The sequence below is a fragment of the Seriola aureovittata genome, chromosome 11 (genome assembly GCF_021018895.1).
Source record: "Seriola aureovittata isolate HTS-2021-v1 ecotype China chromosome 11, ASM2101889v1, whole genome shotgun sequence".
Classification (NCBI taxonomy): domain Eukaryota; kingdom Metazoa; phylum Chordata; class Actinopteri; order Carangiformes; family Carangidae; genus Seriola; species Seriola aureovittata.
Genome location: NC_079374.1, coordinates 21,296,136 through 21,313,194, shown reverse-complemented (window position 1 = coordinate 21,313,194; position 17,059 = coordinate 21,296,136). Strand labels below are relative to the sequence as shown.

Genomic DNA, 17,059 nt, shown 5'->3' with positions numbered 1-17,059 from the left:
TCTCCATAGAGCTCCACGATATAATTAATTGTGATCACATATAGACCAATTGTGAAATGGAAGAAGTCTGGAGTCATCAGGACTCTTCCAGAAGTTGACCATCTGGCTAAACTGGCAATAAGGACCTTTGTCAGAGAGGTGACCCAGAACCCAGAGCTTCGAATATGTAGTGCAGTTACTTCCTGATTGCCCAGAGGACGGCGTTAATACATTGGCTGTCAAGAATCTCAGCTCTCAGAGAAGTAGTGGATATCGGGAAAGCCCAAGAAAATAAAGAGTATGTAACTATTTTCTTTACTATGGAATAAGGCCTATTTTATGATATGGAAAAACGACTCAATTAGATAATATGGGGGTCGTTATTTGTATTTGTATTTATTACCGAACATTACTGATATAGTTATCTAATTAGGACTCAGTGACTGGATTATTTGTCATACTGTTTTAATATCAGCTGTTCCCCCACGGTTACTACCCCAACTCCAGTCAGCCCTTAGCTGCTTCCTGGACGTGACATACCTCCGCCAAGGCCAATGTCAAACAACATAAACCAGACTTCAGACGAGAAGATTCAAATTCTTAGTAAATAATCCATATTTTAACCAAAATGTAAAGGGTTATTCCCTGGCCCATGATCCATCCCTCCACCAAGTTCAGTTCAAATCGGTACTGTACTTTTTGCATAATCCCGCTGACAAATAAACAGGTGAAAACATGACCTCCCTAGCACAGGTAAATGACTGTATAACAGTAGGTGGCGATAATAATCCGCAATTTGCCATTAAAATTTCTGAGGAAGGGAAGAAGAAAAAGAGGAGGCGGCATAACAAAATGGCTTCCAGTTGGTCGGCAGCAGCTTTAGAGCTCTCCTGTCCGGTCTGCCAGGACATCTTTAAAGATCCCGTCCTGCTTCCTTGCAGCCACAGCTTCTGTAACGTCTGTGTTCAACAATGGTGGAGAACCAAACAAACACGAGTGTGTCCCGTTTGTAAAGCAGTGTCTCCTCGGTCTAATATACCGCCTCGGAACCTCGTGTTGAAGAACCTGTGCGAGGCTTTCGTGCTGGAAGTGGAGTCAGGCGTTGTCTGCCGCCTCCACACGGAGAGACTGAAGCTCTATTGCGTGGACCACCAGACACCTGTTTGTGTTGTCTGCAGAGACTCGAGCCAGCACAGAAACCACACATTTACACCCGTGAACGAAGCTGCAGAGTTTCACAGAAACGGTCTGCTGAAGCGCCTGAAGCCCTTACGAGAGAAAGTGAAACTATTCCATGAAGTGAAAGAGAAATGGGAGAAAACAGATGAAGACATTAAGAACCAAGCTGGGGAAACAGAGAGGAAGGTAAGAGAGGAGTTCAGGGTGCTTCGGACGTTTTTGCAAGAGGAGGAAAATGTTAGGATTGCAGCACTGAAACAAGAAGAGATGCATAAAAGAGGGATGATGAAGGACAAGATCTCAGTTTTGATCAGAGAAATAAACGCTATGGAAAGTACCATCAAAACCATAGAGGATGGGCTTACAGGCGATGACACATCTTTCCTGATAAAAGTCAATACTCTGACAGAAGAAACTCAGCGCCCCCTGCCGGATGATCCACGGCATGTAACGGGAGTCTTGATCAACGTTGCCAAATACCTGGCAAATATTAGCTTCAGCGTCTGGTGCAAAATGATAGAGAAAGTGTCATACACCCCTGTGATCTTGAACCCAAACACTGCCCATGAAGAGCTCCACCTGTCTGAGTGTTTGACCAGTGTGACATGTGGACCCAAACAGGCTCTAGCTTCAACCCCAGAGAGGATGGAGCAGCACCGCTGCGTCCTCGGATTTGAGGGCTACAGCTCAGGGAGTCACAGCTGGATCGTGGAGGTTGGAGACAGTCAAGTATGGGCACTGGGTGTGATGGCACAGGACGCTCAGAGGATGGGAAACATACTGTCTCGGTTATGGATGCTGAGGTTCTGCCATGGTAAATTCACAGCATTCTGCCCATCACGTCCAGGCTCTGTCCTCCCATTGAAGGACAGGCCTCAGAGGGTCAGAGTTTACCTGGACTGGGAGAAAGGAAAGCTGTCCTTCTTGGATCAACAAACTGACACAGTCTTACACACCTTCACACACACATTCACCAGCAAGCTGTTTCCATACATCAACACCTGGAGTGACCTTCCACTGAAGATTTTACCCGTGAAACTCTCCGTAACAGTGACGAACCTGTTAAGGAATTGCAGATAAGAAGAGAATCGATTAAGAATTAATGAGTAAAACAATCAAGTGTTGAAATTATTGATATGTTTTACTCATTTATATTGGTCTTTGAAGACAGATTTTTGTTTCAACTTTTTTATATCTGTCATTGCAATAACAAAAGTAATGTGATACAATAGAGGAAAACAGAACTTAAACAAAAAATGTAAAGAATTAAGGTTATGAATACTGCATTGAATACTGCAACTTAAACACCAAAAAATATATACTGTACATCAACAACCAGTGTTGGTCAATGATGCAGTAGCATGGGGTGTATTTAATAGTGGTAATAATTTACTCATATCCCTGAATATACTTAATGTAAAATACACTAAAATTGAGAAATTAAGCAGTAGCTGACAACTTAGTTAAAATAACCTGTTATAACTTTATCAACACTGTCAAAGCCAGAAACCTGTGAGAATAATGCTTCATTGGGGACATTTCCCACTGATCAAATGGTAGCAATTCACTTAAACTTATTTGCACACTTGTCAATGTTTTTGCCTTTATAGTTTTATTTATATTGCGCATAGATTAAGTTTCTTCATAGGGTGTTGGTACCTTGGTGGTAAGGTAGCATTGAACAGTTGTTTTTGTTTTCTTTCACTGCTCAAGTGCCTTTGCATTTCAAATATCAAAAATGTTTTTGGTTTGTTAAGATTTGACAATTTGTTATTTTACTTTATTGAGCCATGGTTGCCTTATTAAAACTACTTCCACCTCTATATGCGTAACTCTCAATTGATCCATTTATGTAAATGTATAGCTGCAAATAATATTAATAAAATAAAATAATAAATAAAACATACTTTTCCTCATGCAAAATAATGAGCAATTATAATACACAATATTGTGAATGATTATTTCAAGCTATGATTATTAATTATGTTATGATATGTGACTCACATGGTTTTCCTATCTATTTCCATTCAACGAAAGATCACCAGCTAACCAAGTGCTGCAAGTTTTACAACTTTAGATCATGATTATTTTATTATATACATTTGACAAGGTATTTATTTACTTACTTATTCATTATTTTAACATTCTGTCATGTTAATGACTTCATTGCAGTGCATATATGGCTTAAATACATTAATGTTGCCCAAAAACTCAAATATACAGCACATGCCACTTCTAAACACCCTGTCGTAAAGCGGTCGTGCAAAAGCATGACGGCAGCTAAACCGCTTTACGGACAGGATTTTCTGTCGTCATGTAACAGTTTGGTGCTGTACGTCTGTCCTTGTAAAGATGCCCAGAACATGTGAGTGTTTCAAGCTGTCTGTTGGCTGTGAAGCCAGTAAATGCAGTTGTTTTTATTCTGTATTGTTTTTATCCATTTAGTGAGATGAAGCGGTTTTCAGAAGTGTATTTGACTTTTAGGGTCGTCGGCCAACGTTACTGTGTGTAATGCATAGTAGAAAATGAATGAATAGAAAAACAACCGGCGTTACAAGCCGATTGTATCTATTTGCAGCATTAAAGTTAGTTAACGATATTTTAAGGGTGTTTTAGTGGAGTTTTTTTGTTTTATTTTAACAGCGTTAAATACACAGTGATAGTGTTTGACATGTACTTCTAGGCTAACTTTAATTCGGTTGAGAAATTACAATCAGAACTCTTAAGACAACACTTAAAATATACGAATATAACCCTCAGTTGTTGCTTATTAGCAAGTAGACATTGTTGTTTCACTACACATCAGCTACATCTGTAGACTGGAACGTAACAGTAACGTATTGCATTACTTGTGTCAGCTATCATCTTCCCATTTGTAGTCACTGTCATTTTTGTTAACCTTGAAGACATGATGACTGTTGTGTGAACCTCTTAACTGAAGCTGACTGAATATGGTCTGTGATGAAGGTGATGTTACAGAGGCCAGGACGTTAAAGAAAATGCCTCTTCAACAGGACAACAAAGGTTGAACTCCCTGCCTGAAGTGTCCTTGAGAACAACTCTTAAACTCTCTCTGACAGGATGTGAATTGCTTGAATCATCATGTGTCTATTGAGAACTGATTTCTTGCCTGTCTATTACACGCAGGCCTGTGGGTATACTCATGAATGCACTGCCTGCCTCTTTCACAGATGCTGCCTACTGAAGTCTTCAGCACTTAACTGACATAAAATCAGTCAACAACAAAAACGTAACATGGCGTCTCGCCTCCTCAAGTACTCAGTGCTTCTTCAGAAGTACAGGACTCCGCTGCTCATCACGAGCTGTGGCGGGGTCTTTGCAGCCAACATGTTCTACCATGTTTTCCCTGACATGTCCTACCGTCAGCTGTATCAGGCCTGGTTCAAGGGAGAGCCAGTCGCGCTGTCTGAAAAACTGGAGGAGGTTTTCCAGCAGGTAGTGTAAATGTGTCTGTGTGCAGGCATTTTAGTATTTTTTTGTAATGTTAATTAGATTTGTACAATTATTTACAGATGAGATAAAAAAAATTTAAAAAAAGACCCAAAGGGCATTTCACCTAGAAATTAATTCATTGGTACCTATTTATCTATTAAAAAGAACTACATATGAGCAATAATGCATGTCAGTTATTTGCACTGGCATATGAATGCATAACAGTTTTACAGTAGGTTAAGTAGACAATGTAGTCAACATGATACAGACCTTTTAAATTTATTAATTACAGCACACACACAAAGCATATATTTAATTGACAAATCTAAATTCATACTTGAATTCACAATTTAATGTCGTTTATTTTGTTTAATTTGTAGGTGTTGAAGGATTATGGTATCAGCTCAACCAAGAATTTCTCTGCCTTCGCCTCCTTTGGGTTCCATCCTGTTGGTGCTGGTGTCCCCTGGCTCCCTGCAGGGGCTCAAGTTGGCATCCCTGCAAACTTTAACAGCACGTCTGACAACTCGAGTGGAATCACCAACCGCAGCATTTTCATCAATGGAAAAACGGTGGAGTGGGACAGCGATACTGGCTCTGCACTAAAGGAGGCACTGACGTTTTCCATGGAAGCACAGAAGTTTGCCGTAGCGCGAGAGGTGGCCCGCTTGCAGTCCGGAGGACCTGTTCTGAATGCTGCCGTGGCCCCGTTCTGCCTGGGTGGGGTTTGGGTGTACAGCGTGGTGCTGAAGCAGGTGTTCGGACTCCACGCTGGGCCTGCGCTGTTTCGGGGAGCTGCGAACATTGTGGCGCTGGGCCTCGGTGCCGTGTCCTACTTGCTCACCTCGGATGCTGTCAGCCAGTGGATTGACTACAGCTCAGACAAAAATGCGGCTGCACTGTCACGCGATTATGCCAAAGGAGGGGTTGAGTTTTACGATAAGATTCTGTCCAGAAACAAGACTCTGCGCTCTCTGATGGGCCAGAAGGGAGAGGAGATGTATGCTCCCAGTGGGAACTTGTTTCCTGCTCACCTCCTTCAGCTGAAACATACTCCGTATACATCCAGGAGGGAAGGGATCCTAGCTTTACTGAAAGAAGAGAAAGTTTGAAAAGAAAGGGGAGGAGGGCTGTTATGTTAAGAGTTAAAATCATTGTAACTGGGCCTCACATGAACGACTGTAATTATCTACTTGGGCTTGTCTCTGAATAGACTCCAGTGGTGTAGGAAGGTCTCTGAGCTTAACATTCTTTTCAAAGAGATATGTCATCCCACATGTTCTGAATGTTATTTTGTGAATCATGAAGTGCAGAACAATTCAAATTACAAAGAAGTCTTGTAAACCCCTGGGGTCTCAGATTTTTGGTGGCGTGTGTGACTGGTGACTTATTTATCCAACAGATTAATTCTGGATCCAGAGCACAAGTAATTTACTGTATTATTAACATGTGTTTATACAACCACATGTTCCAAACAGAAAATAAAAAATAAAATATAAGGTGTCTTTTTTAAGGTGTTTTTTATGTCTCTAGATATTACAATTACAACATGCAAGGAATGATCTGTGTGGCAAAACACTCGGTTAAACAGGCCAAAATGCTAAATTACAATTATTACATCCTATTATTGTTATCTAGCCATGCATATAATTTTATCCTGAGTAATATTGTTTTCAGAAACGCATCATTTTAAATTCTGTGACTGCCATTTTTCATATCTCAGAACCTGAAACCCTTTATTTCTCCCCCAATTTTTCAAATAAGAGAGGGAGTCATCATAATAATCATGCAACACTGGAGATTTCCTATTGCACATCGTAGGCTCACTTCAACAGACTAGTTAGACAAAAACATTTTCCTTCATTTTGAAGAATTTGTGGTGGAGAATGTGAGGCGTCCTTGGGTTCAGCATCTCCAGGTGTGTTACCACTCAATGAAAGTCAGGAAAAACCATTATGGAGGAAAATATCTGGATTTCTCTGGAATGGACTGGTACTTAAAAAGCTGTGTACTGTTTTTGTTTTGGTGGAAATGTTAAGCCATATTAAATGAATGAATCCTCCCACAAAGCAGCTGTGTGTAATGTTCATAATGAAGACACCATGATAATATAAAACTGGTTAATGCAGTGTTCTCCCAGTACACCTATATAAAAGCTCCATCTTTCTGTTTTTCCCTGTGCTCTCTTTTTACCTATAGTCATCTGTTTGTCCTTACTTAAATAACTAATTGAGTTGATCATCTAACATCGCTATAATGAACAGCAAAGTTCTTTTATGCTTCTCAGCTCACATCTCAAAATAACCTTTAAGAAGAGTAACACTCTACACACCCATACATCATTTGCATGACCCTAAGTAATTTGCTCAGCGATAATAATCTTAATATGCAGCTTATTGTGACTCAGAACTCATCATATAGCACTCAAGTTCCCTTAGGTTGTCTGCATATTAACAAGGCTCAGATACGGTGTTTTAATTACATTTCCAATCTTGTACCCTGTGGACTGAACTAAATATAGAAGCATGTAATTAATAGTGTTGCAGACAGACATGCATTTACATTATTACACTTTTTACATTATTGTCCTTAGGGTAGACCATTCCATAGAAGTAGCAATGAAAGTGGAAATTCATTGTGTGCTTTTTCTCTGTCGGGCGAATGGGATCAAAACTAGAAGGCACATGTTCTGATAAAATCTGGACATAAAAAGCATGCAGACGGCAGAACTGTTGGAGCAGAGTAGCGGGACTGTTCTTAATCAGGACAGCTTGGTCTCAGTGTTCTCTGACAGCAAGTGTCCTCTCTACACTTGTGCCCTTGAGCAAGATGCTGAATTTGCTCCAGATCCATAGTTATGCAGCAGATTGTAGACTTTGACTTTCTGCACTCTTCAGTGAGTAATGCTTTCCCAGATGCACAAACATAATAGAAATATTTTTATTGTTCTAAAACACCCCCCTTATTATCAGGTCATGCCATATTGAAAACACAATTGAAAAAAAGTTGAAAGTCCCTATGAAGAAGGCACAGAGAAAAAAGCTTTGACCAAATTTTTAGGTCTACTTCATCATTTCCCTGGCTACAAAGTGGCTTTTGAGATATGCATAACAACAACACTGGGCTTATTGTGTTGCTCTCACCGCTCCGCTTCATCTGCTTACTTCATTGTTTGCCCTACAGAGATAACTGTACAATGGACCATTGTTTGTTGCATTGTAGGCTGTTTTCTTTCTTCCACTGGAGGTCAGTACAGCCCATATTACCATTCTTACAATTTGCTACTATCTTTCTTTTACAGTGTCTATGAATGACAGGACTACAGAATCATTCCGTCTGAATGGACAGGCTTGGACTTGAAGTGAAAGAAGAAAAAAAAGTCATTTTCATAACTACATTCATATTTGAAAGTCACACAAAGATATTCATTCAGAATTTTTGCCTTTTGTAGAGACAGGGCTATTTTCAAATTGAAGTTTGAGTTTAAAATACATTATACAGATATTAAAGTGAAGTGTGTGTGTGTGTGTGTGTGTGTGTGTGTGTGTGTGTGAGAGAGAGAGAGAGAGAGAGAGAGTGAGAGAGAGAGAGAGAGAAAGAGAGAGAGAGAGAGAGTGTGTGTTAAGTTACCCTATAAGGAATAATATGGTAGGCTATACATTCCCACTCCTAATGCCCTGCCTGAAAATGCTATTGAAAACAAAAGCTGAGAAAGTTGATTTTATTTTCGACTTCGGTGGCCTTTTAAAAAATAAAGGAGGGTTGATTTCACAATCCTTAGCCATGTGTATAATATAATATAGTATAGTATAATATGATATCCATTTCGCAATATATGCTAAATGTCAAGATCAATACAGCATCAAATTTCCTATTATTCAGTTTGTACAGTACATACATACAAACATAAGTACATGCTTATGCACATATATACCAATACAGATTTTGCATTGGTTCTACCTGGGTGCGCTCAAAAACAAACAGCGCGCCTCCCGCCCCGTGGCCCCGCCCCTGTGCGCTCGGTTTGCGCCATTACGTCTCTTTACTGATCACTGCTGTGGTGCAAGGCAGTCAGGCAAAGCAGCTGCAGAGAGACCAGGGAACGCTGACAACAACGGACAGGCTCATGTTGGGAAAGTCAGAAACGCAACATTTGCCTATTCGGTGATTTTATGTCCAACATTTTTCACTTATAACCTTTTCGGTGATCGCATTTTCTTTATTTTTACGCGTGCGTGGGATTATATTTCACATTCTCTCGACCTGAAATGACTGCTAGTCGCCGTGTCTAGCCAATGGTTACTGCGGGGGCTCCTGTCTTGTGGATTATCCGTCGTCGCCGAGCCAGTCGCATGGTCGAGCCCGGAGGAGGCCCCGCTCTGCTGGATGGATGTGTGTGAAGCAGCGCCGGACTCCGAGTACTGATGAAGACTGTGATAGTGATGATGCTCGGGTTTCATCGGCAGTGGTTGAACTGATCTTGGATGTTCGGGCTATATCGCCCCTACACAAATCATTTCCTCATACAGCAAAAATTATATTCCTTAAAAACTGGACGCCCCTGGAGCAGTTTATGACGGTAAGAAAGACACTCATTCACAGGCCACCAGTTCTTACAGCCAACTGACGTTAGCTAGCTAGCTTAGCGCTGTCACTTTTATCCAAGTTGCTGCCCGCACCGCTAAATTGGCTAATATTGCGAAATAACATTGGGATAATGTTACTCCAAAGAGCCTGTGTCGTAATTACGTGTGTGCCTGCTTGAGTGGGGTCTGGCAAAAAGAAATAAAAAACGCTTTTATGCATTTTACTCTATAACCTCAATAGCCAGTGCTTGTGTAGCTTGCTTGTTAGCTAGCTGTTTCTTAGCCCATTCAATATATCGCAGCTTACTTTACGTAGCTGCGAAACAGTAGCTAATCCACTCTGCACCGTATTGGTATGCATTTAAAGGTTTATTGAATCAGTAAAACTTTGTTCAGCCTTCCTGTAGTCGACATATATAATTTAATTAAACAGGCCGTTAATAGCTTATTCATTGTACAGTGTACAATAAGCCCTTTAATGACAGAGTCCAGTTGGCGTTCAATGGGACCAGTGCGGCGTCAGTTATGTTACAACTGTGGCTTTAAATATGATATTGTTTTATCTTATGAAACATTCAAAATATTAGTGATTATAGAGATATTTGAATTGCAGTATGTCAGCGCAAGTGTTGTTTGACTTAGCTAATATGATTATCTTATCATACAGCCTAAACGATAAGTGCATATACCGAATACAGGTCATTCAGATAAATTGGATGTGGGTTTTTTGTCATTCATTGCTAAATGACTGGTGAAGCACCGTTTGTTAAACTGCTCTCATGTACGTGTCACATTCTAGAAATGTCACACGAAAGGGCCTATATGGATAAGCTGCTTATTGCGACCCCGCATTCAATTTGACGGTGCATCAATTATTATTATTTTTTTAAAGTAAACGATAGAAAAGTGCTCATGTCTGCTGGGCAAAAAGCTGTTAACTATGTGGTGTTAAGTAATGGATGTGAGGGTTTGCTGTGATGAGGCGTCCTCCTTTTTGTCGATGACGTAATCCTCCACCATCCGTGCCACATCTTTTGGGTCGCAGTCGGTTCCTCTGCTGCCTGCTGTTTGCCAGTCTGCTGCCGCTGCTGAGATCATATGGACCCTGCTCTGTCCTGTTTGTCTAGCCTCTCTCTCTCCCTCTCTCCCTGGCTCTCTCTTGTCCTTTCATCTATCTGAATTGCAAAATGACTCTAGAGTCATGTCACAATTGCTTCTGAAGGGGATCTCAGTAAGGGGTGGCAAAGGAAGGAACTGTGAATGAAATCCTATAGGTGGGTTCAGTTTTCCAAGTATTCACCAAAATCAGCAGCCCAAAAAATTGTGTGACTAAGGATCCCCTAGGGATTATGTGAAGGGGGCAACAAAAGCCCCCCACACCCCCAACCTGATGACATACTGTGTATATCCTGTGTAATTTTACCGACTTTTCATGTGTAAGATGAGACAGTGGGATTTGTTTTGACAAGAGCTTTTCTACAGTATCCATTTCTGAAGGAATCCCCATAAACAAAATGCTTAACAGATGGGGGTCCAACAAAATGACTTTGACCTAATGTTTGTAGCTCTTCTTGACCTGAATACATTTGGGAATCCCTGTCTGGGGGAGCTGTTGGTTGCTGAAGCTGAACTACTTATCTTGGGAATTAGGCCTGCCATGTTGCGACACATTTCTAGGCCTGTTTTGCCACCATATTATACATTAAAGCTGTGGTAGTAAGAATTCATTTGCTTTAGACTAGACTGGACTACTAGAAAAGTACTTTGTACTATGTCAAGGGCTTGTTAGCTTGTGCAGTTCGTACTTAGTTTTGCTCCCAAACTAGAAAATATCACAATGATCAAATGATATGTAATTGTGCAATAATTTATTGTGACATACACTCTTAAGAGCTTTTTTTAAATATAGTCATTTGTTGTCATCATTTAACTATATGATTTTAGCTATATGTTTTTATCTGACCCATCTATTTTTTTTTTTCTCCACACACTTTGTGATAGTTGTTCTTTAAAAGGCTGAAACCAATCCTGAGTGCCCTAATGGTGTTGAAAACAACAGAACCAGTCTGAAAGCCAAAGTAAAATTCTGCAACCAGAGCTCAGAGAGAATAAAGAGAGGAGAGTCAGGATCTTTAAAGCCACAATCTTTAATAATAAAAAGGGAATCCCATCTCTGATAGCTTAGACATAGAGTAGAATTGGTGGCTGTGCTGTGGTGCTGTTGGTACCTAAACATGACTAAATAAGGCTGTGCAAAGTTTGTTGTCATGAAATAAAAATGCAGCCGGACCATTTTTATTTGATACATATTACAAATTCATAAATGATGTGCTGAACAGAATCCTGGATTGAACTCTAAATTTCTTTGCTTTTGCTCCATCTAAACCTGTAGAAGTGGATGGACTCAGCTGGTGAAGATTAAATTGCCTGTGGCAATGGCCCCGTTTTACTTGAGCAGTGCACCTGAACCAGCCATCCCCATGGTTTACAACAGAAGTGTGTGCGTGAGACAGAGGGAGAGAAAGCAGATAGTAAAAAGTGCGTGGAGCAACGGAAGAGATGATATGGATAGAGAGCGACAGAGGGAGGAAGACAGAGGGGGCACAGGTGTGGCAGAGGTAATTGGGATTAACTTCACCTGCTAGCAGAGTTCTGGGGGATCCCATGGGAGCAAGCTTGGAGTCAGGTAGTATCATCAGATCCCAAGACAACGTGGGATCAAATTTAACTGTGGATATATTGCAGAGGCAAATTGTAATTTACCCTTACGTTATTTCCAACAATTCAACCTTAAAAGTTGCTGCTTAATGACAGCAAAAATGACAAATAAATTCAGACAGTTGTTCTCCCTTTAGTTGAAATTATTGCAGTTTGAGAAATTGTTGGTCAATATTACTTGTAGCAAGGATCTGCTCTTGATGATATCCTGATGTTTTGATTTGAAGTGTAGCATGCATTAACTGAGGAACAGTGTTGAATAATACTGTTTTACTGCCAGCACCACATGTTCAATGCTTTGGTCGATAGGTGCAAGCATTAAACTGTTTCATTAGTGTTAATGTGGCAAGCTTGGAGGTGCAGAAAATTCAAGTCCACTTTGGCGTCCTCAGACCTATTACTACCAATTTATCATCATGCCATTTTTGCAGATGTGTCTCCACAAGTTTGACTGGTCCTGGTAGTGCCAGTATAGAAAATGCATGAAGATGACAGCCTTCTAAACATCATAAACTGACCCATATAGCAGAGTGGTCAAAGGTCAACCATTGTTCTTGCCCGCCCGTTTGAAAGGTGGAGAGATGTGTATACAATGTGGGATGGGCTAGGAGTACAGAATGTTAGGGAATGTGTGGAGCATTGTATGATTAAAGGTATTGAAAAGCAAAATCAATGTATAGCAGGGCAATAGACATATATATATATATATGTACACATGTACTTAATGCTGTGCTTCTATTGTGTCATAATTTTGTCAGTCCAAGAGGATGTCGTCGTCATGCATCCTGAGGTTTAGCTGCTGTCTGACCCTCTGTCTTGCCTGCCTCTCACTCAGCTCTTTGCTTTGGGTTTTCTACTCTTCTTTTTCTCTCTATCTTTGTCTGACACCTTTTTTCTGGTAAGTGTCAACGTTGGAAAGACACACCCTATAAGTTAGTAGTAGGCTGTCAGTGGTTGTGCTGACAGCCTAGTATTGGTGTGAACTGACAAGTATTGGTAAGAGGACTGGTAGTTAGGTGCTGCAGGCAAGATACATTATCAAGGTCCTATCATTTAAATATTCCTACATTACTAGGCTTGAATTGTTGCCAGAAGTTATATGAACAAAAAGTGGTATTAGTGAACTTTGACTTCTATCACCAGAGACTTGCAAAACTCTTTTTCAGTCCATGTATCCAGTTGCTTATTCACTGTCAATCTAGTGCTTTTATCCCCATACCTAAATGAATGATTTTACATTTTAAGATCCCTCATAAGATCCTTCCCTTTCTCTGAATGACACCAGGCTCCTTGTGACCTATGTTGACTGTTACTGACAGCCTGTTCATGTTTAACCAAGAGGACCAGCTGTCAGCCCATTCCATACTAACCCTTTGGAAAGCTCACAGTCCTGTCTGCAGCAAGGAAGTCTTGTAAGCTTAGCCATTGATAGGCAGAGTTCGGCCATTTCATTTTACAGTGGCTGCACACCAACCTGCTTGGTGCCAAGCTGCTTGTGATACTGTGCCAATTTATTTCTTGAATGTTATGCCTCTTGCATCAGTAATTACACGAGGGGTAATTATTGCCAATAAGGCATTTTAAAATTGGAGGCAAAATAGTTATCATACATTTGTAAATATGCCTAACATGGCAGAGGCCTGTAGCACTCACAGATCACCATCATTGTCCCGGGCCACAGTTCTTTCAGTCGGTCTGACTGGCAGTCATGAAGTGAACCACCTAAGAGCCACCCATTAACATAAAGATCCAGCCAGATAGCTCTCAGAAAGGCAGCTAGTTAGTGGTCTGTTGGGGTGGATATGGCACAAATCCTCAGCAAAAATCATCTCCAAGCCCCAAACACAGCTGTGTTTATTCTGTATACCACAGCTACAGAATGTCAGGACCAAGGTGCCTTGACAGATCCATGCTTCCAAAATAGAAAGCAAGTAGTGCTGTATTAATAGTGGCACATTTTGATTGGCTGAAAAGAATAACTATATCAAACATGGATATATCTTTGGGGCTTGCAGCATGGTAGTCTCAGTATCATTCAGAAAGTAGTGGAGAGGACTTGCGTGTGAATATTTTCTGCCTGTGAACACTGGGACAAAAATAACATTGGCCATGTGAATTGGGTGTAAATGATTGGGGGTAGATTCAGTCCTGGCAGGGAAAAAGCCTCTTTTTTTTCAGAATGAACAACGTCTATTCATAGTTAGACAGTTGTAGTTTTATCATATATCACAGTGATTCTTGGTGCTTAATATAAGTTCTAAGGTGTGTTTCTGTCAAAAATCACTCAGTAGTATATTTTATTGGAACTTGAGTTTGTAGTGGTTTTAGCTCTCCTCCAGAAGATACTGTCTGAATTATCTCTCTCTCTCTCTCATGCACACACTCTGGCGTTGGCATATCTGGATCATGCATAACTAATCAGATGAAACTGCATATTATGGTAATGGTGTTCTCAGTTAGTGGGCAGCCATAATGGTTTGATTAGCTGTAACAGCGGGTTATCGAGCCAGAGAGGACACGCACACACATGCAAAATAGATGTGTTGAATCCACTAGTTACATTCAGGTGTACAGGATTCAGACAACGCCAGAGAAACTGTAACTCTGCATTAGGGCTGGACCAATTATCGGCCTGGCCTGTTATTTGATCCAATATTCAGCAGTTTTACAGTTATCACATTGCTTTCTTTAACTGATTGCTGATTAAATAAATAATTAAAAAATGCGGAAACTCACCAATCAGACCAAACTGAGCAATCGGGGAAGGGGGTAACTCTGGCTGAGCTCCAGAGATTCTATGTGCAGATAGGAGAAACTACCAGAAGGTTCCTTCCTCCCTAATGGTTTGGTTTTTGCTCTAATATGCATAGCCAGCTGGTAAACCTTTATATAGACAAGTGTGTGGCTTTCTAAATCATGTCCAAACAATTGAATTGACCACAGATGGACTCCAGTCAAGGTGTAAAAGCATCTCAGAGATGATCGAGCCAAATGGGAGGCACCTTAGCTAAATTGAGTAAAATGGGAGGCACCTTAGCCAAATGGGAGGCACCTTAGCTAAATTGAGTATTGAGTGTGGATTGATGAGTGGGTCTGAACACTTTCTGCACTGTTTGTTGGTTATTAGTTATCAGTGGCTATGGTTATAAGTTATCTGTCTCCTTGATTACTAATAATCGGTATCTGAATTGGCCCTGAAAAAAACATGTTAGTTGACCCCTACTCTGCATCCATGCACAATATCGGATTCTTCTTTAAATAATATTTACACCCTTATTAATCATGCCAGTAACTTAGAGTGTAACAGAAAGCACTTCTTGTAATCTCATATTGCACCAATAGCTTTAACAAATCTCTATTAATTTGTAGAGTATATCCCATTCTAATATACTCTACGGTTTCTTGGAGATCTCTCTAGTTCTGAAGGTTTGAGATTTGGTTTCTGTGGTTATCACACTGTGTCATCACACCACGACTGAGAAAGGACAGTCCTACTGCGCCGCACTGGGAGCAGTAAAACAAAATTAGCTAGAGTACAGTTGTTATCAAAGGTCTTTCTCAGAGGAACATACAGTAAAGACAAAGCCGTACGTACGACGTACGATATGACAAAAATTACCAAATATATCCCTTTGATTTAGGAGATTATATAATGAAAAAAACACTATTTGTAATTCAATTTAATTAATCCTAGCAAATAGTGGATAGTAAGCATAAATTTAATTGTTAAATTTTAATGAGAACTTTATCTGCAAAATGACATTGACTTCTCACACCACTTATGTACTTTATGAGGCTTTGGCAAAATAAACAGTGTCTCTATATATCTGTTGTAATTCGTTATACTGTATCGTCCCTGTTATGAGTCACTTGTGTGTTCTAACCCAGTTTCTGAAAAGTGCAGGGCTAGATTATACCAGCAGATTCAGGAGATAAAGATAGCTAGATTATGGTTTAGGGGCTGTGAGATAGACCTAGCTGTGCAGAGGTTGGATTAAGTGAGCACAACATAAAGACATTAAAGGATTAAAACGATCATTGATGATCACTGTGTATGAGACGGGTAGATGGATAGCCATCGAATAAATGGCTGAGAATGGAAGAAAAGGGCACTGGACAGGTGGGCAAACTGAAGGGGGCTGGGGGTAACTGATTAATTAATTATTAAATAACACCATATATAAGTTGCTCCACTGCAAGTATTTTAACTGCCAAATGCTCTGTTACAAATAAATAACTGAACAATATGAGCTCTATTGCTTCACGTTACAAACAGCCCTTGCTGACCTGACCCAAGTCAGCTGATTACATATTGTGATTAGCCAGCATGCAGCATGCACTGCGCACTTCGAATAACAGGCACACAGAGAGGGCTGGTAAAGAGAGAGACAGACTCGATAAAAAACTGTATGGATTTTTTTTCGCGGCCCACCAATACAGCAGGATTTCTCCTGGTGCTTGATGGCCAGCCTAACTATGACGGATGGGTGTGTGTATGGGAGACAGATAGCAGGACAGCTTGGCACGGAGAGGTTGAGTGAATGAATGCACAACTCTACATTGAAATAAGAATTTACCCATTCAAAAAAAAAAAAAAAAATATATATATATATATATATATATGTCTGTCAATGTTGATATTGTGGTGGGCTGCCACAAATAAATCAGTGTATGGAAAATACTGCTAACAGTTGTTGCAAGCTGTAATCTCCATGTTTTTAATAGTTGAATAAATAGAAATTTTTGAGCCTTTGTTTTGACTGTCTGCTAATGTTGACACATCAAGTATGTTGGCAAGCAGCAGAGATAGTGATATGATGTTGTCTGTTGAATTTGGGCAGTGTTCGGGGGGAGGGACGTCATGATACCAGAAATTTGAAAGTTTGTACCAGTACCAATGGAGTTCCCAAATTCTCAATGCCAAATTCGATACCAGAGTACACACACATACGATTATACCTAAAGATTTTTCATGTTAAAGAGGACTCCTTTCCACTGCAGCCCCACCCCCACCTGTACACTCCTCAGGTATGTGAGTACAGCTGGCTCCTAATTCTTTACTCAAGAGTTATGCTCCAGTGCTTGTTTTGGCTTGTCCTTTCCTTCACTACCACCCATCCCATTTTCCCCCAAAAACATCTATA

At 40.4% G+C, this 17,059-nt stretch overlaps 3 protein-coding genes across 9 annotated transcripts in view; all 3 read left to right on the top strand.

Annotated features, from left to right (window-relative positions):
• The first annotated feature begins 831 nt into the window (after positions 1 to 831).
• Positions 832 to 2,238, top strand: LOC130177672 (nuclear factor 7, ovary-like). The gene has a single exon (XM_056389580.1). It carries the CDS (start codon positions 832 to 834, stop codon positions 2,236 to 2,238), a length of 1,407 nt encoding a protein of 468 aa, XP_056245555.1.
• A 955-nt stretch (positions 2,239 to 3,193) lies between these two features.
• Positions 3,194 to 6,110, top strand: tmem177 (transmembrane protein 177). The gene is made up of 3 exons (XM_056389913.1): positions 3,194 to 3,523; positions 4,350 to 4,614; positions 4,992 to 6,110. Exons 2-3 carry the CDS (start codon positions 4,414 to 4,416, stop codon positions 5,721 to 5,723), a joined length of 933 nt encoding a protein of 310 aa, XP_056245888.1. The 5' UTR covers positions 3,194 to 3,523; positions 4,350 to 4,413; the 3' UTR covers positions 5,724 to 6,110.
• Positions 6,111 to 8,680: 2,570 nt separating this feature from the next.
• Positions 8,681 to 17,059, top strand: part of ptpn4a (protein tyrosine phosphatase non-receptor type 4a) — a 68,587-nt gene continuing 60,208 nt past the window's right edge. For all 7 annotated transcript variants that reach the window (XM_056389589.1, XM_056389587.1, XM_056389584.1 and 4 more), the window contains exon 1: positions 8,681 to 9,190. The gene's annotated coding sequence lies outside the window, so the exon portion shown is untranslated. The remainder of the gene's footprint in view (positions 9,191 to 17,059) is intronic.

What these genes read in the sequence shown, in the direction of transcription:
- LOC130177672 (XM_056389580.1), top strand. Translation starts at nt 832, where the DNA reads ATGGCTTCCAGTTGGTCGGCAGCAGCTTTAGAGCTCTCCTGTCCGGTC.
- tmem177 (XM_056389913.1), top strand. Translation starts at nt 4,414, where the DNA reads ATGGCGTCTCGCCTCCTCAAGTACTCAGTGCTTCTTCAGAAGTACAGG. An exon ending in TGGAGGAGGTTTTCCAGCAG is followed by an intron (nt 4,615 to 4,991) that starts GTAGTGTAAATG and finishes TTTAATTTGTAG; the next exon opens with GTGTTGAAGGATTATGGTAT.